At 64.1% G+C, this 21,698-nt stretch overlaps 4 protein-coding genes across 6 annotated transcripts; 1 reads left to right on the plus strand and 3 right to left on the minus strand.

The window, feature by feature from the left end:
* Positions 1-347: 347 nt before the first annotated feature.
* Positions 348-2,530, minus strand: OXLD1 (oxidoreductase like domain containing 1). Its single transcript, XM_069872430.1, has 2 exons — positions 2,482-2,530; positions 348-937 (listed from the first exon to the last, which is right to left on the minus strand). Exons 1-2 carry the CDS (start codon positions 2,524-2,526, stop codon positions 551-553), a joined length of 432 nt encoding a protein of 143 aa, XP_069728531.1. The 5' UTR covers positions 2,527-2,530; the 3' UTR covers positions 348-550.
* Positions 2,531-2,739: 209 nt separating this feature from the next.
* On the plus strand, positions 2,740-5,686 carry CCDC137 (coiled-coil domain containing 137). 3 transcript variants are annotated; one of them, XM_069872410.1, is made up of 6 exons: positions 2,740-3,011; positions 3,545-3,675; positions 3,825-4,035; positions 4,351-4,433; positions 4,558-4,637; positions 5,253-5,586. In XM_069872410.1, the coding sequence occupies exons 1-6, from the start codon at positions 2,755-2,757 to the stop codon at positions 5,451-5,453; spliced, it is 963 nt and encodes a 320-aa protein (XP_069728511.1). In that variant the 5' UTR covers positions 2,740-2,754; the 3' UTR covers positions 5,454-5,586. The 3 variants fall into 3 exon arrangements, with proteins under 3 accessions (XP_069728511.1, XP_069728512.1, XP_069728510.1); XM_069872411.1 differs by having other exon boundaries at positions 4,562-4,637; positions 5,253-5,414; XM_069872409.1 differs by lacking the exon at positions 4,558-4,637 and having other exon boundaries at positions 5,253-5,686.
* A 1,795-nt stretch (positions 5,687-7,481) lies between these two features.
* On the minus strand, positions 7,482-11,230 carry GPRC5C (G protein-coupled receptor class C group 5 member C). Its single transcript, XM_069872233.1, has 4 exons — positions 10,086-11,230; positions 9,428-9,522; positions 8,369-8,515; positions 7,482-8,168 (listed from the first exon to the last, which is right to left on the minus strand). The coding sequence occupies exons 1-4, from the start codon at positions 11,098-11,100 to the stop codon at positions 8,136-8,138; spliced, it is 1,290 nt and encodes a 429-aa protein (XP_069728334.1). The 5' UTR covers positions 11,101-11,230; the 3' UTR covers positions 7,482-8,135.
* A 6,457-nt stretch (positions 11,231-17,687) lies between these two features.
* GPR142 (G protein-coupled receptor 142) lies at positions 17,688-19,193 on the minus strand. The gene is made up of 2 exons (XM_069872240.1): positions 19,039-19,193; positions 17,688-18,556 (listed from the first exon to the last, which is right to left on the minus strand). Exons 1-2 carry the CDS (start codon positions 19,172-19,174, stop codon positions 17,688-17,690), a joined length of 1,005 nt encoding a protein of 334 aa, XP_069728341.1. The 5' UTR covers positions 19,175-19,193.
* Between the last annotated feature and the right edge of the window lie 2,505 nt (positions 19,194-21,698).

Here is a 21,698-nt window from a genome sequence, read left to right on the forward strand (position 1 = left end):
CTGGCAGCTTGGGCGCTCTCTGCAAGCCCTAAGAGAGAAGGAGACGCCCCTAAGAGGCTTAGGGTGGCGGTGGGGAGGGGGGGCTGGTGCCCCAGCCCTCCCGCATCACCAGGGCGCAGCCACGCCAGAGAAAGGGCTTAAACCCAAGGCGGGGAGCGCAAGGATGAGGCAAAGCAGAGGCAGGGGGAGGGCTGGCAGGGTGACACACCAGTTTGCCCTTGATGGGGATTTTCCATCCCAGGAGAGCACAGCATCCTGCTGCTGGGAAATCTGGAGCTCAGGACACGCGTGAGCCGCTGCTGGTCCCCAAGGGCAGGTGCCCTCAAAGACAAGAAGTGAGATAGGACTGTGGCACTGCCTGTATTCAAAGGCACAGGGCATCCCGCGCACAATGCCACATAGGTCTTTGGAAGGGCTCGGGATATCCCAATCCCACCACTCAATACTCAAATAAATACTTTAAATAAGCTGAGACCAGGTTCCACCATCCAGCCTGGAGCAAAGGCTGCTGGGGGGTGTCACCCGCTGGATTTTGGGGGCCGGGAGAGGATCAGTTCTTCCCCATGCGCAGCCTGATCTCCATCCTGAGGATCGCTTTAATGTTCTCATCCTCCACGTGCTCCTCGATGGCAGCCAAGGCCTGGGCGCCGCCGTCCTGGTATCGCTCCAGCAGCTCCTCCACGTAGCCGAGCCAGACGCAGTTGGGGCAGCCGGTCCCGCAGCAGTGGGTGGGCGGTGGGGGGAGCTGGTGGGTGGCAGGAAGGTCCCCCACCTCGCCCTGCTGGGTCCCACCATCGCTCCCCGGGCTCTCAGAGGTGCCACCGGCCTTCGCTGAGGTGTCTGAAAGTTCCCGAAGGCTGGAGGTGTTGGTGGGGTGGGGGCACGGGACCCCTGCCCTCAGCACCCCCTGACAGCTGCTGGTGTCGGCCTGGGGCTCCTAAGGATCATGAGGCCGTGGTGAGGCCAGCCCTGCCTGCTGTGACACCCCTAGAGCCAGAGAAATCCCCCCGTCTCCTCCCACCTCATCCCTAGCACCCCTATCCCCCTCATCTCTCCTCCTGAACCTTCCCAGCCACTCCATGGCCCCCGTCTCCCCACCCCTTTCCAGCACTCCCTCACCCACCCACTCCCTCCCAACCCATCACCCCTCACGCCCTCCAGCCCCATCTCCCCCAACAAGCCCCCCACTCCCCCCAGAACCACCCCAGCCACCCCATAGCCTCCCAGCCCCCTAACCCTCCTATCCCCTCCAATCCCTCATCTTCCCACAGAACCCCCCCAGTCACCCCACAGTCCTGTCCGCCCCCGGCTCCCTAACTCCTTCTATCCCTTCCCCAGCCCCCTAGCCACCCTATAGCCCACCCTCACCCCCTAACTCCCCCTATCCCCTTCCCAGCCCCTCATCTCCCCCCTAGAACCTCCCCAGCCATCCCATATCCCCCTACTCCCCCAAACCCAGCCCCCTAACCCCTCCAGCCCCCTATCTTCCCCCAGAACCCCCCCAGTCACCCCATAGCCCCCTACTCCCCCAAACCCAGCCCCCTAACCCCTCCAGCCCCCTATCTCCCCCCTAAAACCTCCCCAGTCACCCCACAGCCCCCCACTCCCCCAAACCCAGCCCCCTAACCCCTCCAGCCCCCCATCTTCCCCCAGAACCCCCCCAGTCCTGTCTCCCCCGGCCGCCTAACTCCCCCTATCCCCTCCCCAACCCCCTATCTGCCCCCTAGCCACCCCATAGCCCACCCTAGCCCCCTAACTTCCCAATCCCCTTCCCAGCCCCTCATCTCCCCCCTAGAACCTCCCCAGCCATCCCATATCCCCCTACTCCCCCAAACCCAGCCCCCTAACCCCTCCAGCCCCCTATCTTCCCCCAGAACCCCCCCAGTCACCCCATAGCCCCCCACTCCCCCAAACCCAGCCCCCTATCTTCCCCCTAAACCCCCCCCAGTCACCCCATAGCCCCCTACTCCCCCAAACCCAGCCCCCTAACCCCTCCAGCCCCCTATCTCCCCCCTAAAACCTCCCCAGTCACCCCACAGCCCCCCACTCCCCCAAACCCAGCCCCCTAACCCCTCCAGCCCCCCATCTTCCCCCAGAACCCCCCCAGTCCTGTCTCCCCCGGCCGCCTAACTCCCCCTATCCCCTCCCCAACCCCCTATCTGCCCCCTAGCCACCCTCTAGCCCACCCTCGCCCCCTAACTCCCCCTACCCCCTTCCCAGCCCCTCATCTTCCCCCAGAACCTCCCCAGCCATCCCATATCCCCCTACTCCCCCAAACCCAGCCCCCTAACCCCTCCAGCCCCCCATCTTCCCCCAGAACCCCCCCAGTCACCCCGCAGTCCTGTCTAACTCCCCCTATCCCCTCCCCAGCCCCCTATCTCCCCTCCAGAACCTTCCCAGCCACCCCACAGCCCCCCATTCCAGCCCCCCCAACGCCCCCACCCCCTCCCCAGGCCCCCATCGGACCCCACGGCCCCTCACCCCCCGGCGCCCCCCCGCCAGGCGCCGCGCCCCCCGCAGCAGCATCCAGGCCGCAGCGCCCGCCCCGCGCCGCCTCTGACCAATGGGAGCGCGGAGCAGCCCGAGGGAGCCAATAGGAACAGGGGGCGGGGACAAGGCGGGGCCCGCGCCTCCTCTAACCAATGGGAGCGCGGAGAGGCATCAGGGGAGCCAATAGGAATAGGGGGCGGGGCCAAAGTGAGAGCGGAAGCGGAAGTGACAGCGGGGCGGCACGTGTGGAGCGGCACCGGCGGGATGGGACGGGGACCGGGGCAGGGGCCGGGCCGGGGACAGAGACAGGGTCAGGGAAAGAGACAGGGACAGAGACAGGGACCAGTGCGGGGACAGGGACAGAGATCGGGACAGGGAAAGAGACCGGGACAAGTACAAAAGCCGAGAACGGGGCAGAGACCGGGACAGGGACCGGGACAAGGTCCGAGATCGGGGCAGGGACAAAAGCCAGGAAAGGGACAGAGGCCGGGACAGGACCCTGCCACCCCACACCGCAGCAGGTCAGTGCCCGGGGATCCGGTCAAGGTAGGGCCTGGCTGGTTCCCCGTTTGGGACCTGGTCCGCCACCGGGTCTCCAGGCCTGGTTGGGCGCTGGTGGGGTCCTCGTTCTCGGGGCCTGGGTCGCGATGTCCCTCTGTGTGCAGATCTTGCTGTCGTGCTGTGCCCCAGTCCTTCGGTGCTTCGCCTGGTCCCGTTGCTGTGCAGTATCCAGGCCCCTATGTCCCTTCATAGAATCATAGAATCACCAGGTGGGAAGAGACCCACCGGATTATCGAGTTCAACCATTCCCATCAATCAGTAAACCATGTCCCTCAGCACCTCGTCCACCTGTCCCTTAAACACCCTTGACACCCGGTGCTTTGTGCCTGGGTCTCTGTGTCCCGCTGCTACTGTGTCTCAGCAAAGCCAAGGTTGTGGTGTCCTGCCATCTCCAAGTCCCAGTATCCCACTATGTCTGCGTCTTGGTGTCCCACCATGCTCAGATCCCAGTGCTCCAGGGCTGGCCTCACACCTCGTTCGTTTTCTCTTGCAGGAAGCAGAAGAAGGTGGACAACATGAAGCCCAAGCATCCTGATGAGCAGGAGATCCCCTTCCGCCTGCGGGAACTCATGAAGAGCCGTGAGGCCATGAAGCGCCCCGATCCCGGGAAGAGGCAGGCGGCAGGTGGGATGTGGACCTGACCTGAGCAGGGAGCCCCAGGGCCTGGCCAAGGAGCCGCAGCTAGATCCTGTGGTGGGGCATCCTGCTCCCCCTGGCGATGTCTGATTGTCCCACATTGTCACTGCTGCAGTAATGTCACCCGTCTCTCCTAGAGAAGAAGCAGCAGCCCAAGTCAAAGGGCCCCCAGGCCACCGGAGACATTCCTGTGCCCAAGTTCAGGAGGGGAAAGGGGGAATCGGAACGCTCCTTCATCTGCCGCATGGAGCAGGAGGTGCAACGCGTCATGTTCCTCACCAAGAACCAGGTGCAGCAGGAGCCTGAGAAGGAGGGAATGGCACCAGAGAAGTCCAAGAGAAAGAAAGAGTGAGAGCAAGGGCACAGCAGCTGCTGGGGTTGGACTGGGTTGGCTGTCATCTGGTTCTGGGCGCGTGGAGGAGGCTTTGCTGGTGCTGCAGCATCTGGCAGTGACTCAGGGTGGAGATTGAGGGCTGTGGGCCTCATCCCCATGGGGCTGGATCTCTGGGACCAGAGTCACAGACCTCCTGGTGCTGAGGGAGACTGGTGCTGGAGCTGGGGGGAAGATGCGAGGCGCAGATTTCTAGGGGAGCTTATGGGGTAGGAACTCGCTTATTTACTCCTTGTCCTGTCACGAGCCCTGTCCGTAACGCGGCTCTTCAGGTTTCAGAATAAGAAACTGGAAAAAGCTCGGAAGAAGAAGCAGGAGAAGAAAGAGGCCATGCTGGAGAAGAGCCTGTTCCAAGGTGGGTCTGGTGCAGCGGGGTGGCTGGAGTGACCTCCCTGTCCTGGAGCATGTGGAGAGGTGGGAGTGAGCTGGTGTCTCCCAGGAGCTCCTGCCTGACGCTGGCACCTGCTTCTCTCTCTCAGACAGGGTGGCGTTCGGGGAGGTGGTTACGCAGCCGCCCACCATCACCTCGCGGCCCAGGGGCCAGGGCCCTGCAGAGCAGGTGAGCTGCTGGGGGCGATGCCGCTTGGCCGCACCCACAGGTCTGGGCTGGAGCCAGGTCATCTCGCTTCCCTTGGGCTGGAAATCGGGCCTGGAAGGGCAGCAGTGGCCTCAGCCTCCCCGTGACAGCTCCTTGGAGCCTGGTCTTGGCATTTCCATCCTTCTTCCTCCCTCACCTGTCGCAGCAATGAAGCTGGTGAGGGGGCTGGAGAACAAGAGGAGCGGCTGAGGGAGCTGGGATTGTTTAGCCTGGAGAAGAGGAGGCTGAGGGGAGACCTCATTGCTCTCTCCAGCTACTTGAAAGGAGGTTGTGGAGAGGAGGGAGCTGGGCTCTTCTCCCAAGTGACAGGGGACAGGACGAGAGGGAATGGCCTCAAGCTCCACCAGGGGAGGGTCAGGATGGACATTAGGAAAAAATATTTCACGGAAAGGGTCATTGGGCACTGGCAGAGGCTGCCCAGGGAGGGGGTTGAGTCTCCTTCCCTGGAGGTGTTTAATGGACGGGTGGATGAGATGCTGAGGGACATGGTTTAGTATTTGATAGGAGTGGTTGGACTCGATGATCCGCTTGGTCTTTTCCAGCCTGGTGATTCTATGATTCTATCTCTGTCCGCAGGCTGGACGGAAGCGGCTTCTCCTGACGTTTCGCCTGGGCCAGAGCCCAGTGTCCCCAGCAGTGCCGGTGTCGATGGCTCGCCGGCGCATCGTGGAGGAGGAGAGAGCGCGTGTCATCCAGGCCTACAGGGACATCCAGAGGCGCAAGCAGCAGCAGCGAGAGGCAGCGAGTGCCCAGGCTGGACGCAGGGTTCCCCGCTGAACCCAGCCTGTAGGAGCTGGGCCTCACCGGTCCCAGCAAGGACGCGATGGCAGCATGCAGGCAGCACGGGACCCCAGGATGCGAGGGGGATGATTGTTCCGATGTTGCTCTTCTGTTTCTGAGCGCCAGGGCTCCCCGCAGACCCGTGCCTTAGCTCAGGGCACCCTGTGGGCTCGGTGCCGGAGCTGAGATGCTTGTGGTGCTACGGACTTGCTTGTAGTAAAACTCCCACTGAGTGGTGATGGCGTGTCTGTGCCTCCTGCCCTGCGCAGCGGCTGTGACAGACCCTGCTGTGCTGGCTGGCGTGCCGGCAGATGGCAGTCCCAGCCCACAGTGGGCTTGTCCTCGCTGTCACCTGCTGCGGGCTGGCCCTGGGTGGGCTCTGGCTGGGGCAGAACCCTAGTTTCTCAGCCTTGGAGGAGACCTCAATGATCCCTCCGGCTCCCACCCCAGCTCCTGGTCGGAGGAGAGCAAGGCGAGCGGCAGGGATGTGGAGCATCCCGCAGGACTCACCTGCACGGTGTCACTTTTCTCCTTTGTCACTGCTCAGGGACGCTGTGTGAGCCTGGATTCCGCAGCTATACTCACCTCTGCCCGCAGCATTGCCACCCCGCCCGGCACTGCCCACATTCCCAGCGGATATTCCAGGTCACGGTGACTGTGGTGCCCTCCCCGCTGCTGGGGATGCTGCACCGGCCCCATGGCTGCACCCAAACCAATCCAGCACCATCTGGCACAGCTGCAAGGCTGCAAACCAGACCTGCCACACGCTTCACCGCGGCTGACAGCCCCCCAGAAGGTTCTGGGGTGCTGCTCCCAGCACAGCGCAGGCTGAGGAGCCACACAGTTTCACCTGTGCAGGACAAAGGCTGCGCTGTTCGGCTCCCTGTGCCGCAGCGGCTGCACAAAGCGCTGCCTGTTGGAGCAAAGCCGGGTCTGGCTCTGTGGCCGGAGCTGACGGCAGCCGGAGGGATCCTGGGCTTCCGGAGGGGTTGGGGCCGGGCACGGGGAGCAGAGCCACTGGCAGCTCTGGTGTCCCCTGCCAGAGCTCAGTGGGGACAGGCTTTGCTTCTCGTTTTTCAGGTGACTCTACCATCCCCAGGGCTTCCCCTCTCACCCTTGCGCCCTGGAAGGGCAGAGCTGTGCCTGGCCAAGGGATGGTGTGCAGGTGGATGTGCCGGGGCGGCACACACCGGGGCTGTGCTGTGCCAAGCTGTGCCACACGGTGTGGCGCCAGCGGCTGGGAGGAGGGCACGCTGTGGTTACAGTGGCCCTGGAGACCTCGAGTGGCTGGTGCTGCTTGGAGACGGCTCCGCTGCCTGCGCCAGGTAAACACTGTTGACGCAGCGCAACCCTCAGGGGGTGGCACAGCCGGCTCCTGCTGCAAACAGCCGGCTCCCGTGCCTGTCTGCAGCTTTTGGAGCTGCTCCTGCCTTTCTGTGTCCCTGCAACCGGGACGTGGCACGTGCTGGCTGGCAAGGGCACGGCTGGGACGCTGCGCGTGCCAGACTCTTGCTCGTGTGGGTATGGTGGCCGCGCACGGCGCTCGGCTCAAGGAGATTGGGTCACCCACCTGCCCCCATGGAGCCATTTCAAGCCCTGAATAATTCATGGAACTGCCGGCTGCGGCCGCATGCTTCCTGCCCGGCAGGAGAAATCACTGCGGAGGGAAAAGGCAATCGGAGCAGGAGAAACCACCCCCGTCCTTGGCATGTCCTCTGTGCTGCTGCCCTCCCGGCAGCCCATCTGCCTGCCCGGCACAGGCTGCTGGCTCCATCTGTCCGCCTGGCCCTGGCACATGACATCGCAGTGGGGGACAGGGAGCAGGGAGTGGGGCTGGGGGATGCTGAGGGTCTGTTCTGAGCCCCCCCCCTTGCTCCCCACCACCCTCCAGGAGCAGGATGTGGGGCTGAGCCCTGCAGCACCGCGGCAGAAGCCCTTGGTGGTGGCGGTGCCAGGGATGGAGGAGCAGCGGGTGGCACGGCTGGGTATCCCCTCCTTGCGATGCGCTGCCTGCACAGAACCATGTAGGAAAAAAACCACTTTTATTGGGTCTGACCTGAAAAATCGGGGGAAGAGGAAACATAAGAGAGAAAGCCACGAGGAGGTCGAGGGGCCCAGCTCCCTCCCTGCTCCCCAGGATAGATCCCCGAGGTGGGAAGGCACCGAGAAGGCGGCTGGAGCCATGGGGAACTGGGTCCCCCGCCCCAGCAAGGCACAGAGCTCCCTGAGCAGCCTCCCTTCCCTGGCAACGGGGAAACTGAGGCACAGCAGGAGCCAGGGCTGGGGAAGAGTTCTGTTGTTTTGTACCCTGTGGCAGGACGGTGCAGGGCGTGCAATGTCCACAGGGCTGGCGAGGGTCAGCGTGAAACCGGGGGGCTGAGCGCCCGGGAAAGCCCAGGCAGGAGTCCCACCACGGCGAGGATGGAGTGTCCGTGTGTCAGGAAGGCAGCTGGGGGACGACTCAGGGTGGTCCTTGATGGCAGCAGGGACATGGGGGGCAGCTTGCAGGAGCGCTGGCCCTGGGACCACATCCAGGTGTCCCCTGCACAGGAACTGGCTCCGACCACCGGACGGAGTGGGATGGACGCAGCAGGGTGGGATGAGGCTTGGCGAGACCTCAGGAGTGGGACGGTGGGGTCACAGCTGTGCCGGCGCTGTGGGACCTTGGCTGCAGAGGCTTCACCAGCGGTTCCTGCTGTATGGGGACTGCACCTGCACAGCATGGGGGTGGTGGGACCATGGCATGAGACAGCAAACCTCTCTCTGACTTTGGCAAGGAGTTGCATCCATGCTCATCCCCACGCTGGCTCGCCCTCCCTCCCATGGGAGATGCTGTGGTGGGGCCAGACTTTGCCCCTGACCGCAGGCTGGACCTTGGTGCCCGCTCCCCATCCCATTGCCCATTAACTGACCTGGCAGCTCCTGCCGTCCTGCTGGGCGCTGCTGTGCCGGGCTTGTGCTGCAAAGGCATCCTCGGCTCGCAGCGTGGAGCTGGCACTGCCGCTTGCCGGGCTGGCGGTGGAGGCACGGGGCAGGATCACATCGTAGGGACCTTCAGTCTGTGGGACAGATTGGGGAGGGGGCTGCAGGAGCACCTAGGGAGCCCCCCCAGTGCTGGGGGATCTCAGGGAGGAAAGCAATCATAGAATCATAGAATCACCAGGTTGGAAAAGACCCACAGGATCATCGAGTCCAACCATTCCCATCAAACACTAAACCATGTCCCTCAGTGCCTCATCCACCCGTCCCTTAAACACCTCCAGGGAAGGGGATCCAACCCCCTCCCTGGGCAGCCTGTTCCAGTGCCCAATGACCCATTCCATGAAAAATTTCTTCCTAATGTTCAGCCTGAACCTCCCTGGCAGAGCTTGAGGCCATTCCCTCTCGTCCTGTCCCCTGTCACTTGGGAGAAGAGCCCAGCTCCCTCCTCTCCACAGCCTCCTTTCAGGGAGTTGGAGAGAGCAATGAGGTCTCCCCTCAGCCTCCTCTTCTCCAGGCTAAACACCCCCAGCTCTCTCAGCCGTTCCTCATAAGGCCTGTTCTCCAGCCCCCTCACCAGCTTCGTTGCTCTTCTCTGGACTCGCTCCAGAGCCTCAACATCCTTCTTGTGGTGAGGGGCCCAGAACTGAACACAGGATTCGAGGAGCGGTCTCACCAGTGCCGAGTCCAGAGGGAGAAGAACCTCCCTGGACCTGCTGGCCACGCTGTTTCTGATCCAAGCCAAGATGCCCTTGGCCTTCTTGGCCACCTGGGCCACTGCTGGCTCATGTTCAGTCTCTGTCGACCAACACCCCCAGGTCCCTCTCCTCCAGGCAGCTTTCCAGCCAGACTTCTCCTAGTCTGTAGCTGCTCAGGGTTGTTGTGCCCCAAGTGCAGGACCTGGCATTTGGCCTTGTTGAACCTCCTGCCATTGGTCTCAGGCCATGGATCCAGCCTGGTCAGATCCCTGTGCCGTGCAGCATCGCTCTTACCGGCCCCTTGTGCATCAGAGCCATCTCGGTGGGCTGGTAGACGCTGGTCAGGATCTGCCCGTTGTAGCCGCTGTACGGGGACACCGGCTTCTTGGCTGCGAAAAGATGGGGCTGGTGAAAGAAGGGGGTTCGCAGAGCCACCCCCACCCCACTGGGGAGCTGGTCCTTGTTCGCAGGTTTAATGAGCTGACTCAGCAGCGCGAGGCTCCTGGGGAATGGGAGGGATGGTTTGCATCACCGCTTGGGGTTTGTTATCGCTGGGTCTCTCGGAAGGCAGGGAGATGTGGGTGCCGTTTGGGAGCACCCACCGTGCCCCAAGTGGACACTTGCTGCCGTCATCCGCCGGCTGGGGACAGCTGCCACCCCCCCGTGTTATTGGATTGGGACTGGTGAGCAGAGCGGCTGCTTGGGGCGCAGGACGGGGAGCTGTGGGCACCCCACGCCGGGGAGGCAGCACCCCTGCAGCCGCTGAGCTCAGCCCAAACTGGTAGACCCAGCCCAGCGGGTTTTTGGAAGCCACAACCACGGCAAGCGTCGATGCCGGGTGAGTCGTGGCCAGACGTCTTGCCGCCGCCCGCCGCTGCCACCCCCAGTGCCAGCTACGCATTGCCAGCTCCACCATGGGGCAAGAGGGTCCCTGGAGAGCCCCAGCACCTACCGAAGGAGGGCTCGTCCATGGAGAAGGCTTTGTTCTCCACAAACATGCTCTGCGACTTCTGCTCCTTGAGGATGGTCTCGTAGCCCACCCCGCGTGTGGGGTAGATGTCGTCCTCAAAGGCCTGCTCAGGGTCCCGCCGTGTCACGTGTGTCACCTCGGGGATGACATAGAGGAGGAGGAAGACGTAGGCGTTGGAGACCAGCGCAATGGCCAGTGTGGGGTCATCCCAGCCGGGCTTCTCGCCCGCGTGCTGGTTCCCGTAGAGGTACATGGCCATCCAAGCCACCCAGATGGCTATGGAGAAGCTGGTGGTGGCCAGGATGAAGGCTCCGTGCTTGCGCCAGTGGCCGTAGTGGCCACAGAGGGCCGGCCAGGCGGCGGTGAAGGCGGCCACCAGCAGGAACATGACGTAGATGAGCGCCATGACGAAGTCAGCGTCTGCCAGCTGGCAAGGGTCCGGGGAGCCGCCCTCTCGCCGCGCCACCGTGATGATGAGCCACTCGGCGTTGATGATGACCTCCACCAAGGCGAGAAGCAGGGCCACGGCCAGTGTCACCCAGCCCCGTGGGCTCCGGTTTCTCCGTGTCAAGAAGTTGAGGGCCACGGCGTGCGCAAGCAGGCAGGAGAAGCAGATGCTGAAGAGGACACCAAAGAGGAAGCGGCGAGAGGTGCAGGTGGAGAAATCTGGCTTCACGATGAAGTCAAATGTCAGGCAGAAGAGCCCAAAGGTGCCCAGGAGAAAGAAAACCTGTGTGGCCACCAAGCTTTTCTTCTGAGAGTCTTGCACAAAGGGCAGGCTGGCCACCAGGACAATGGTGAGCACGAAGCTGGTCACCACACCGAGGCTGGCCACGGCCTCCACCACGATGCCCCAGGCTGCCGAGAGGTCACAGAGGTTGTAGTAGAGGGAGGAGAGGTCCTTGCTGCAGCCGGCGGGAGGGGTGGTCTGGCTGCTGGCCACGGGGAGCAGAGCCAGCAGCACGCAGGCAGCTGCCGGCGGCACCGCTGTCCCCATCCTGCACCACGGTGCGGGCGTTGAGCAGGGCGTCCTGGGACCCTGCAGGACAGAGTGGGGTTAGGAAGCAGGGACTGGGGCTGTGGCTCAGTGCCTAGCGATCCCTGTGCCGTCTCCAGGGCTGAGAGTATCCTTGCCCGCAGTCCCTGCTGGGGACAGAATCATAGAATCACCAGGTTGGAAAAGACCCACCAGATCATCGAGTCCAACCATTCCCATCAATCACTAAACCATGTCCTTCAGCACCTCGTCCACCCGTCCCTTAAACCCCTCCAGGGAAGGTGACTCAACCCCCTCCCTGGGCAGCCTCTGCCAGTGCCCAAAGACCCTTTCCATGAAACATTTTTTCCTAGTGTCCAACCTAAACCTCCCCTGGTGGAGCTTGAGGCCATTCCCTCTCGTCCTGTCCCCTGTCACTTAGGAGAAGAGCCCAGCTCCCTCCTCTCCACAACCTCCTCTCAGGTAGTTGGAGAGAGCAATGAGGTCTCCCCTCAGCCTCCTCTTCTCCAGCCTAAACACCCCCAGCTCTCTCAGCCGCTCCTCATAAGGCCTGTTCTCCAGCCCCCTCACCAGCTCCGTTGCTCTTCTCTGGACTCACTCCGGAGCCTCAACATCCTTCTTGTGGTGAGGAGCCCAGAACTGAACACAGGATTCGAGGAGCGGTCTCACCAGTGCCGAGTCCAGAGGGAGAGGAACCTCCCTGGACCTGCTGGCCACGCCGTTTCTGATCCAAGCCAAGATGCCCTTGGCCTTCTTGGCCACCTGGGCCACTGCTGGCTCATGTTCAGTCTCTGTCGACCAACACCCCCAGGTCCTTCTCCTCCAGGCAGTTTCCAGCCAGACTTCTCCTAGTCTGTAGCTGCCCAGGGTTGTTGTGCCCCAAGTGCAGGACCCAGCATCCTTCAATCGAGTCCCAGTGAGCTCCAGCTCTACCAGTGCAGCCAAACCCACTGCCCCGTGGCCTGAAGCAGCCCCAGATGGGAGCAGACAGACACGTGTCTCCCATCAGCTCCTTGCTGGGAGAAGGGAGGCAGGTGGGGGGCTCAGTCCCCTCTGTACCCCACACATTCCCTCCTGACATGGGATTTCCCTGAGTGCCGCTGGCTCAGCGGCTGTGCCAACCCCTTCCTCTGGTGCCAGGAGCAGGCAGCACCGTGCCCGCTGGCTTCCCCAGGAACACCAAATGCAGGCCAAAGCCGGATGGCAGAGGTGACGCTTGGGGATAGAGATGTCCCCACGGCTTGTCCTTGCGTGCCAGCATGTTCCCCTTTCTACTTCTCCTGCCCCACTTCCCTCTTCTGGCTCCGGGCACTGACCCAACGCAGGTCGCGTGCCCAGCGCTGCCGGATACTGGCACACAGGGAACCGCAGCCTGGCACGGCACAAGGGTCCCTGTCCCCACTCCTGCACCCCAGCAAGCGCAGGGCGGGCACGGGGAAGAGGAGGCAGCGAGGAAGCTGCTGCCCCATTGCTGGGGGTGCAAAACCAGGCAGGAGCCCCTCCGGCACGGCGACCCCGCGCTGGGATGGGAGTGATGCCCGAAGCTGGGACCCTCCAAGCAGCACTGGGGGGTGGGGGAGAGGCACCCCCTGCCCTGTCCCGTTCCCCCCAGGCCCTGGGATGGGGCTGCTGGGCTGGAGACAGGGACCCCCCAGCACTGCACCCCCTACTCCTATCTCGGCTTCTCCCCCCACCCTGTCCCGGTTCCCTGCACCCCCAGCCCGGTTCCCCCCATCTCAGCCTGGTTCCCCGCACCCCATCCCTGTTCCCTGCACCCCCAGCCCTGTTCCCCGCATCCCACTCTGGTTCCCCCGCACCCCCACTCCAGTTCCCCCGCATCCCAGCCCGGTTCCCTGCGCCCTCAGCCCGGTTCCCAGGCACCCCATCCCGGTTCCTCGCACCCCCAACCCGGTTCCCCCCATCCCAGCCCGGTTCCCCGCACCCCAGCCCGGTTCCCCGCACCCCCCGCCCGCTTCCTCGCACCCCCAGCCCGGTTCCCTGTATCCCACTCCGGTTCCCCGCATCCCATCGCGGCTTCCCGGTGCTCCCGACCGGTCCCGGTCCCCAAACTTGTCCAGAGCCGCCCCCAGCCCCGCAGCCGGGACCCCTTCGGGTGCGGTTCCCGGTGCGCTTCCCCGGCGCTCCCAGCCCCGCTCACCGGCTCCGGTGCCCGGTGCTCCCGGCCGCGCCGCCGCCCCGGGGCAGCCCCGGTCCCCCCGCCCCGTGCGCGCCTGCCCGGCCCGGCCCCTCCCCGAGGTGCGGCTCTGCCCGTCGGGACCGGCCCCGACCTGCCGGGGCACCGGGATCGGGAACCGGGCTGGGATCGGGATGGAGGGGAGCCGGGATCGGGGAACCGGGATAGGATCGGGATGGGGGGGGGCAGCGGGATGGGGGGTAATTGGAACCGGGATGAGGGGGCACCGGGATGGGGGGAGATTGGAACCGGGATGGAATTTGCTCCGGGGGGAGAGCACCGGGATGTGGGAAACAGGAATGGGATCTGCCCTGGGGGGGGGGCACCGGGATGGGAGGGGAATTGGAACCGGGATAGGATCTGCCCGGGGGGGGAGCACTGGGATGAAGGGGGATCAGGATGGGATCTGGCCGGGGGGGGCACTGGGGTGGGGGAACCGGGATGGGATCTGACCCGGGGGGCATCGGGATGGGGGGAATTGGAACTGGGATGGGATCTGCCCAGGGAGGGCACCAGGATGGGGGGGGGAATTGGAACCAGCTCGAGTTCTCGCGGCAGGAGGGGAGATGGAACCGGGCTGGGGTCCCACAGGGCATGGGGTGGGGGGGGATGAAGCTGGGACAGGGTCCCACAGTGGGCAAGGGGGAGAGGGGGAGTGAACAGGGACAAAGCCCCAGCTGGCGAGGGGCATATTGAGGGGACATCAGCCTGTGAGGCCACCTGGCCATCAGCGCAACGAGTCCGTGGGGTCTCAGCTGAGAGGAGCAGGGGCAGCCCAGCCCTGCTGAGCTCGGGGTGCGGGTAGAGACCCCCCCAGGGGTCAAGAGATGGAGTGGGGGGGCTGTGCTGGGGCAGCGTCACCCACCCAGCATGCTGCGCCCACCTCGGGGCTGGCGGCACCAGGCAGCGGGTGGGCTCCTGGGTGGGAACCGGGAGCAGGGGCCTCCGCAGGCGGCCCCAGAATGGAAGGATACACCAGCTCCTGCTGGGAAGCCCCGAAGCGCAGGCCTGGAGGGGCCTCCCAAAGGAATGTCAGCTGACGGATCAAGCCGGAGCCCTTGGCAAGGGTGGCAGAGCCCCAGAAAAGCCTTTTCTGTGCGGGTCTGCGAGAAGCGGATGGGGGTCCCTGTGCCGGCAGGGGTGGCCACGCACCCCGGGGTTGGGCATGGGCGCCCTGCGGGCACCTCATCCCTTGGGAAGAGCCTCTGGAGGCTCCGGGCACCTTGGGGGACTCTGGGCCGTGCCAGCCCTCGGGAGGTTTCCAGGCTATTTTGGGAGGGTGAAGCAAGAGGGTGAAGGATGCAGACAAAAGTTCAACGTGCCTCAGGCGGGTCCTCACCCAGACCAAGCTGGGATGCAAACAATCCAAGGAGAAAAGGAGGCAGAACCGGAGCTAGCAGCACCCACGGCACGAGGACCGGAGCCCAAGGGGAGGAGGCGGCGTGTCTGGGCTGGGTGCTGCACCCTCTGCCGCCGTCCCTATGGTGCTGGGGCTGCCTGCCCTCCCAGCCTTCGTCTTCTTAAGGAGCGTTCGGCTTTGGGATGGCATTTGGGGAAGGGTTGTCCTTCCCTGCTGGGTGCCAGAGCTGGGCTCTGCACTAGCCTCTTGTGCCTCAGTTTCCCCAAGGATCCGGGGGTGCTCTCCACGAAAGGCTCAGCCACGGATAACCAGCTCCGGGAGCTCAGCGGCACCGACCCGGGCTCCGCAGAGGCCAAGCTGCACGCAGCTTCCTGCCGGATCTTTCCTTCCGCCACGCGGGGCCGGTGGTTTTCCCATCTGCTGACTCAGCAGGAGCCCCCCCCTCCACCACCCCTTGACCCCCAACATCCGCCGTGGGGCCACTGGCAGGTGAGGCTGCCCCATGGCCGCACAGCTTTCACCCTCGTGTCCCTCCAAAGGCCGATGATTTCCTTCCCCAGCTTCCCATGGGGATTCTCCCCAGCTTTCCAGCCCTCGCTGCGCCCCTGGTGTTTTTGTAGGTCCTACAGAAACTCCCGCTGGGGAGGCGGCTGCGGGGCAAGGTTGGGTGTGATGCCACCATGTGCTTGGCTGCCTCGCAGGGACAAACCGAGGGCTGCGAGGGCCTGGCTGCCCTCAGCTCCCCTCCCACGCCCGCGTGCCGCAGCGCCTGGCGCCTGGCACAGCCCGTTCGGCGAGGGCAAAGCCCGGTGCCAGTGCCTTTGTGCTCCAAGCGGGCTGGGGACCACGGTTCCCGCGGTGGGAACGGGCAGAGCTGGTCTCTCCGGCACAGCCGTGGTGGGACCTGGGCCAGGTTTCCTCACCACCTCGCTCCAAAAACATGGGTACGCCAAGGCGCATTTTTTCCAGGCTTACCTTTCCTACGGAGCCGCGGGGTCGGGCGGCCGGCGCGGTTGGCACGGTTGGCACGGTGGCACCGCCGGCTGGGCCCTGGCTCTGCGGCAACACCGGCTCAGCCAGCCGCGGCTCCTCACCTCGTACCTGGAGCTTGGGGAGGGGGGGTCCCGCTCGCCCTCCCAGCTGCCTCCCCACCACCCGAGCTGGAGCTGGGAAGCTGTTTTCCACCCGAGCTGGTTCTGTCCAGACTGGAGCCCCTCGCCGCCGGCGGACGCGGTCAGCACATTTCCACCTCCTTCTCCAAGTAAATAAGCACCGGTTGGCGAGGGGGGGCCAGCAGTGATCCCAGCCTGCCTGCCGCAAGCAAAACAGGAGCTCCTGCCAAATGCTGCTCTTGCCAGCTGAGCCCCCCCTGACCCTGTGTCCCCTCCAGCCCCAGCGAAGGGCTCCGGGGTGGGATCCAGCCCTGGAAGCCCCCAGGGATGGGTGCCCGCTGGGTGGGAGGTGCTGGGTGAGTTAATATCTAATCTCTTCCCAGTCCGTCTCTCTTTGCATGCCAGAATTAATGGAGCAAGCGTCTCCCAGGTACCACCCACGCTACCAGGTCGAGGTTTAACCCTGTCACCGGGAGCACGGGCAGAGCCAGGGGATTGATTTGGCTGAGGGGGCACCAGGGGGTTTGTGCCAATGCGGGTCAGCCCCACATTTCACAAGGTCAGACCACAAACACGGGGGCAAACCTTGCGCCCCAAGGCCAGGCGTGGCTTGATGGGGTGAGCAAGGGGGAACCTGGTGGGTGGGGGGAGCTCTGTGCCCTGTCTGGGGCACCCCAAATCCCTTGGGGCTGGCAGAGACCCTGGCCCCAGGGCACCCCTGGGCTCCGTCTCTGGGGAATTAGAGCAGAAAGGCTGCTCTGTTTGGGGGGGGGATTACGCTAAGGACCTTACAGGGGAATTAGGGTGGGGAGTGAGGCTGGCAGGGCTGGTGTGGGGGCTGAGGGTGCCAGGGGTGCCAGCTCCCTGCTCCTGGGCTGTGCCAGCTCCACAGGGCGTCCTATCCCTGCCCTCTGGTGGCAGCCAGGCTGGTACAGCACAGCCCAGCACCATGCCGGTGTGGTGCTGGTGTAACTGGGAGGGTGGCACTGGTGCTGGGAGCATTCGAGGCAGGGGGGTATTGTGATCCCCCTCCCTTGAAGCCGGTGAGAGGTGCTGCAGCTTTGTGCCAGGGTGCACTCAGGGTGCCCAGGGCTGCAGCCTTGCAGGGTGTCTGTCCCAGGATGTCATGGGTGTCATGGGGACAGGACGAGAGGGAATGGCCTCAAGCTCCGCCAGGGGAGGGTCAGGCTGGACATCAGGAAAAAATTTTTCATGGAAAGTGTCATTGGGCACTGGCAGAGGCTGCCCAGGGAGGGGGTTGAGTCCCCTTCCCTGGAGGTGTTTAAGGGACAAGTGGATGAGGTGCTGAGGGACATGGGTTAGTGATTGATGGGAATGGTTGGACTCAATGATCCAGTGGGTCTTTTTCAACCTAGTGATTCTGTGGGTGTCCCTGGGGTGATATAATGAGTGGGACGTGGCTGCAACACCCAGAGCTGGGGTCTCACCATGTGCCCAGGCCTGCGGTGGGGATGGGGGACCCCAGATCCACCCTTGGCTGAGCTGAGAGCTCGCGGCCAGGCAAAGGGACCCCATGCTGGTGCAGGGAGCCAGACCCAGCAGATTTTTGCTCCTAGCATGGCAGTTTATAGAGGAAGGACCATTCCACCGGCACCCAGTCAGCACCGTGTCTTCAGCAGGGCCTGCAGAGTCTCACCTGCACCCGTCCCCTCACCACAGGGAGGTGCCTGGAGCACAGTAGGTGCTGCCAACAGGCAGGGCACCCTGGTGGCCCTGAACGAGCACAACCAGATGGTTGGGCACAACCTCTTCCTCTTGTCATCATCAACAAGAACCCGCGTTAACCCACGGAGAGCGGGTGCCGCAGGGGCAGTGCCCCTGGAGCAGGGTCTCCCTGGGTCCCGGGGTAATAGATGGGGCTGGGTGAGCACTGGGACCCTGAGCCAAGTGCCACCCCAGCTCACAGGGCTGTGCTGCCCAGCAGCTGCAGTGGTTTCAGGGCTGGGGGTGGGAAGCGGGTGCTGCCGGGCTGGGGTCCATGTCGGAGATGGACCCGGAGCACCTCGCCCACCATGCAGCGGAAAGTCTGGCTGACAAAACAGTAGAGGAAGAAGTTGAGGGTGGTGTTGAGCATGGCTATCATGTTGGCGATGTCCAAGGCCAGGTGCACGCGCCAGTCCCTCTTGACTGAGGCCACGTAGAGGTGGCAGATCATGACAACGGTTCGGGGAGCCCAGAGGACGATAAAGACAGTGGTGACAGCCAGGAGGAGGGCTGTGGTCTTGCTCAAGCGGGGTCGGCCACCCGTCGAGCTCCTCCGCTGCCTCAGCTTGCAGATGATGATAGTGTTGGTGGCTAGGAAGATGCTGCAGGGCAAGAAGTAGATGGTGATGCAGTGCACCCACTTGAGCACCGTGTCCAGGGAGGTGGGGGGGTCGGCATCACGCCACACGTCCAGCCACCAGTAGAACGGGATCCCTGTGGCCAGAGCCACGGCGAAGACAGCTGCAATGATCTTGCGGGTGCGCTGGGGGTAGGAGATGGCTCGGTACCGCAGCGGGTGGCACAGGGCCACGTAGCGGTCCATGGTCAGCAGGACGGTGACCCAGATGGAGGCATGGTTGGCCGTGAACTCCAGCACGTTTACAGTGTGGATGAAGGCGCTGGGCACGGCCCGCGCCAGGATGGCCGTCTGCAGGATGAAGCCCACAAAGATGATGAAGACCTGAGTGAGGATGTCAGAGGAGGTCAAGGCCAGCAGGTACCAGTATGATGACTTCTTGGTCCTCGTGGCCAGGCGGGACAGGGCCACGGCAGTCAGGATATTCACTAGAGGGAGGGGAGCGAAGTATTGAGGTGAGATCCTGGCTCACAGCCTCCTCCTCAGCACCCAGGACCTCAGGGGTGCCCAGGCTCCCCCAGAGCTGCAGTCAGGTCCCGGCTGGCATGGGGAGCTATAAATATCACGGTGTGGTGGAGATTTGCTGAGCTGATTAATCTCTTCTGTGTGTCAGCCCAAGCAATGCAAATACCATCTGTCCCTGCTGCTGCGGCACCTGCCATGGTGGGGCTCGGCTTTGCAGCCAGGCTCTGCAGCTGGGGCCACCCCAAGGCCCTGGGAAGCAGGTTGGTTTCCTGCACCCCCTCAGGACCCTCCTCTCCATCCCAAAAGCCCCAGGACTGGGATGGGAGCCGAGGGCTTGCTGGCAGCTGAACGCATGGGTTAGGCTGAGGGTGCACAGCTCAGGTGGAGCAGGATGGGTGCAGCCCCCCCACCTTCCAGGCAGCCCCCTCCACCCCAGACCCCTCACCTGGCAGCCCCAGCCCCAGCAGGGCGCTGTAATACACGATGGGGAAGATGCCAACCATGCAGGGAGACCGCTCCAGCTCTGGCTGGGCCACCTCGCTGGCCAAAACCACCACCGTGCTGTTGGGCACCAGGACCATCGCCTTCTGCCTCGAACAGCCTGCAAGGGAAGGCAGAGAACATCAGGGGAGCAAGAGACTTGGTGGCACCTGGACAGGGGCTCAGGTGGGACACGGCATAGAGAGCTCGGGGTGGGTTGGCTCCCAGAGCAGCAGTTAGAATTATGGAGTCATAGAATCACTAGGTTCGAAGAGACCCACTGGGTCATCAAGTCCAACCGTTCCTATCAATCACTAAACCATGTTCCTCAGCGCCTCGTCCACCCGTCCCTTAAACACCTCCAGGGAAGGTGACTCAACCCCCTCCCTGGGCAGCCTCTGCCAGTGCCCAATGACCCTTTCCGTGAAAAATTTTTTCCTAATGTCCAGCCTGACCCTCCCCTGGCGGAGCTTGAGGCCATTCCCTCTCGTCCTGTCCCCTGTCACCTGGGAGAAGAGCCCAGCTCCCTCCTCTCCACAACCTCCTTTCAGGTAGTTGTAGAGAGCAATGAGGTCTCCCCTCAGCCTCTTCTTCTCCAGGCTAAACACCCCCAGCTCTCTCAGCCGTTTCAGCACATCTGCCTTCACATCTGGCTGTGATGGCACGTTTGGAGCCGCTCGTTGTCCATGGGGGCTGCAGGATAAGGGATGCAGAATCCAGCCCCCTTGGGGACGCTGGGGTTACGGTCCCCACCCCAACAGTGCAAGGTGGCCCTGCTACTGGAGATGCTCCTTGTCTATCAGCTTAAAGAAAAACTGATTAAAACACCACGTTCTTGGGTGGCTGGTGGGGGTGTGAGGCCCCGGCTCTTGGTTCCAGAGAGAGGGGTCCCAGTGGTCCCAAGAGGGGGTGCCAAGGGGCCACCCCCAAGCTGCCAGCTGGGGCCATCACCGGCTCCTCAGGCAGCCCTGCACGAGGCAGTGGAGCCGTGGGTTCTGGCAGCAGCCTTGCCTGCATCCCTGCCCTTATCGCTGCCCTTATCGCTGCCCGCATCCCTACCTGCCCGCTCCCGGATCGGGCCCCCATTCATAACCCAGTGGACCCCGCCCCGCTCCCGGCCCCGCGCTCCTATTGGCCAGAGCGAACCCGCCGTGTCCAATCAGAGACGCTTCTTCCAGGACCGGGGCAGCCGCGCTCCCTGATTGGTTAGAGCCCTCCCCACCGTTAGCATCGCCCCGGGGGGGACGGCGACCCCGGGTCCTAGCGCCGGGGCTCTGGGGGTGCAGGGGGGTCCTGAGCTCCTGAAAGGGTGCGGGGAGGGGGCCTTGAGCCCGGGGAGGAGCTCGGGAGCGGGGGTGCGGGGTGTGCGAGGGGTTCCTATGCCCGGGAGGTGCACGGTGGGGGGTCCTGAATACAGGAGGACGGGGGGTACGGGGTGTGGAGGGCGTCCTGAGCCCAAGGATGGGGGGGTGCGGGATGCAGGGGGAGGCGTGAGCCCCTGGAGGGGTGCAGGGGGGGATCTTGATCCCGCGGAGCGGTGTGGGGTCCCTCAATCCGAGGGGGAGTTGCGAGGGGGGGTCCGGAGTCCAGGGGGGCAGGGGCGCACGGGGTGTGGAGGGGGCTCTGAGCCCAGGAATGCGGGGTGCGGGGTGCAAGGGGGGGTCCTGAGCCTGGGGGCGGGGGGGGTACTGGGCACCGCTGCGGTCCCAGTCCGACCCTGGCCCCATAGGGACCCCAAACTGAACCAGTTCCAGTCACCGCAACCCCGCGACGGCTCTGGGGTCGGGGGCTGGGGGGTCATTCCCTGTCGGTTCTCCCGTTCCAGCCCCCCCAGCGATGGATCTGCCCCCCCAGCAGCGTCCGGGGATCGGGGACAGAGCCGCGGGCTGGGTGGGAGCGAGGATGGAGTGGGGGAGATGCGCAGCGGGATGCCAATTAACTGCTAATTCGATCTAGCTAATCAGCAGGGGCAAGTCCTGTCCCTTCAAGTCCCTAAGGGAGCTGGAGCATCGATTGCTGCAGCGGGAACAAGTTAACCCTTTCCCAGCTTGGATCCCGTACGCTCTGTGGGTCCCACCTGGTCCCCCCTTGCCTCCACCTGGGTCCCCGTCCCTCTGTGGGAGGTGGGCTCTCACCTTGGTGGCCCCTGTGCCACCTCCTCAGGGCCCAGAGAGCCACCAGGGCCCGTGTCCCCACCCGTGCCTCTGTCCCCACTGATGGATGTGTCCTCACCAGTGGCTGTGTCCCCTCCAGTGTCCGTGTCCCCACCGATAGATGTGTCCTCACCAGTGGCTGTGTGCCCTCCGGTGTCCCCAGTGGTGGATGCCCCCTGCCCTGTGGCCGAGTGATGCTCCCACAGGAGACGTGAGGGTCCTTGGCACCGTGCCGGGGGCTCACACGCTCCTCGCACACTGTTGTTTTACAGGCAGGCGGTTAAATGAGGCGTGGGTGATGTGGTGAGCCATTAACCAGCTGGCCTGTGCCCCCCCTGGGCTCAGCGCTCCATTCACACTGAGCTTTTGGGGCTCCCGTGCCCCACGGGGCCGTGGAACTCTGATTCCAGCCCCACGCCGGGCATGGCATCACCCGCCTGTCCCTGCGAGGGGCTGCAGAGCTACGGGAACG

The sequence above is a fragment of the Phaenicophaeus curvirostris genome, chromosome 19 (assembly GCF_032191515.1).
Source record: "Phaenicophaeus curvirostris isolate KB17595 chromosome 19, BPBGC_Pcur_1.0, whole genome shotgun sequence".
Lineage (NCBI taxonomy): Eukaryota > Metazoa > Chordata > Aves > Cuculiformes > Cuculidae > Phaenicophaeus > Phaenicophaeus curvirostris.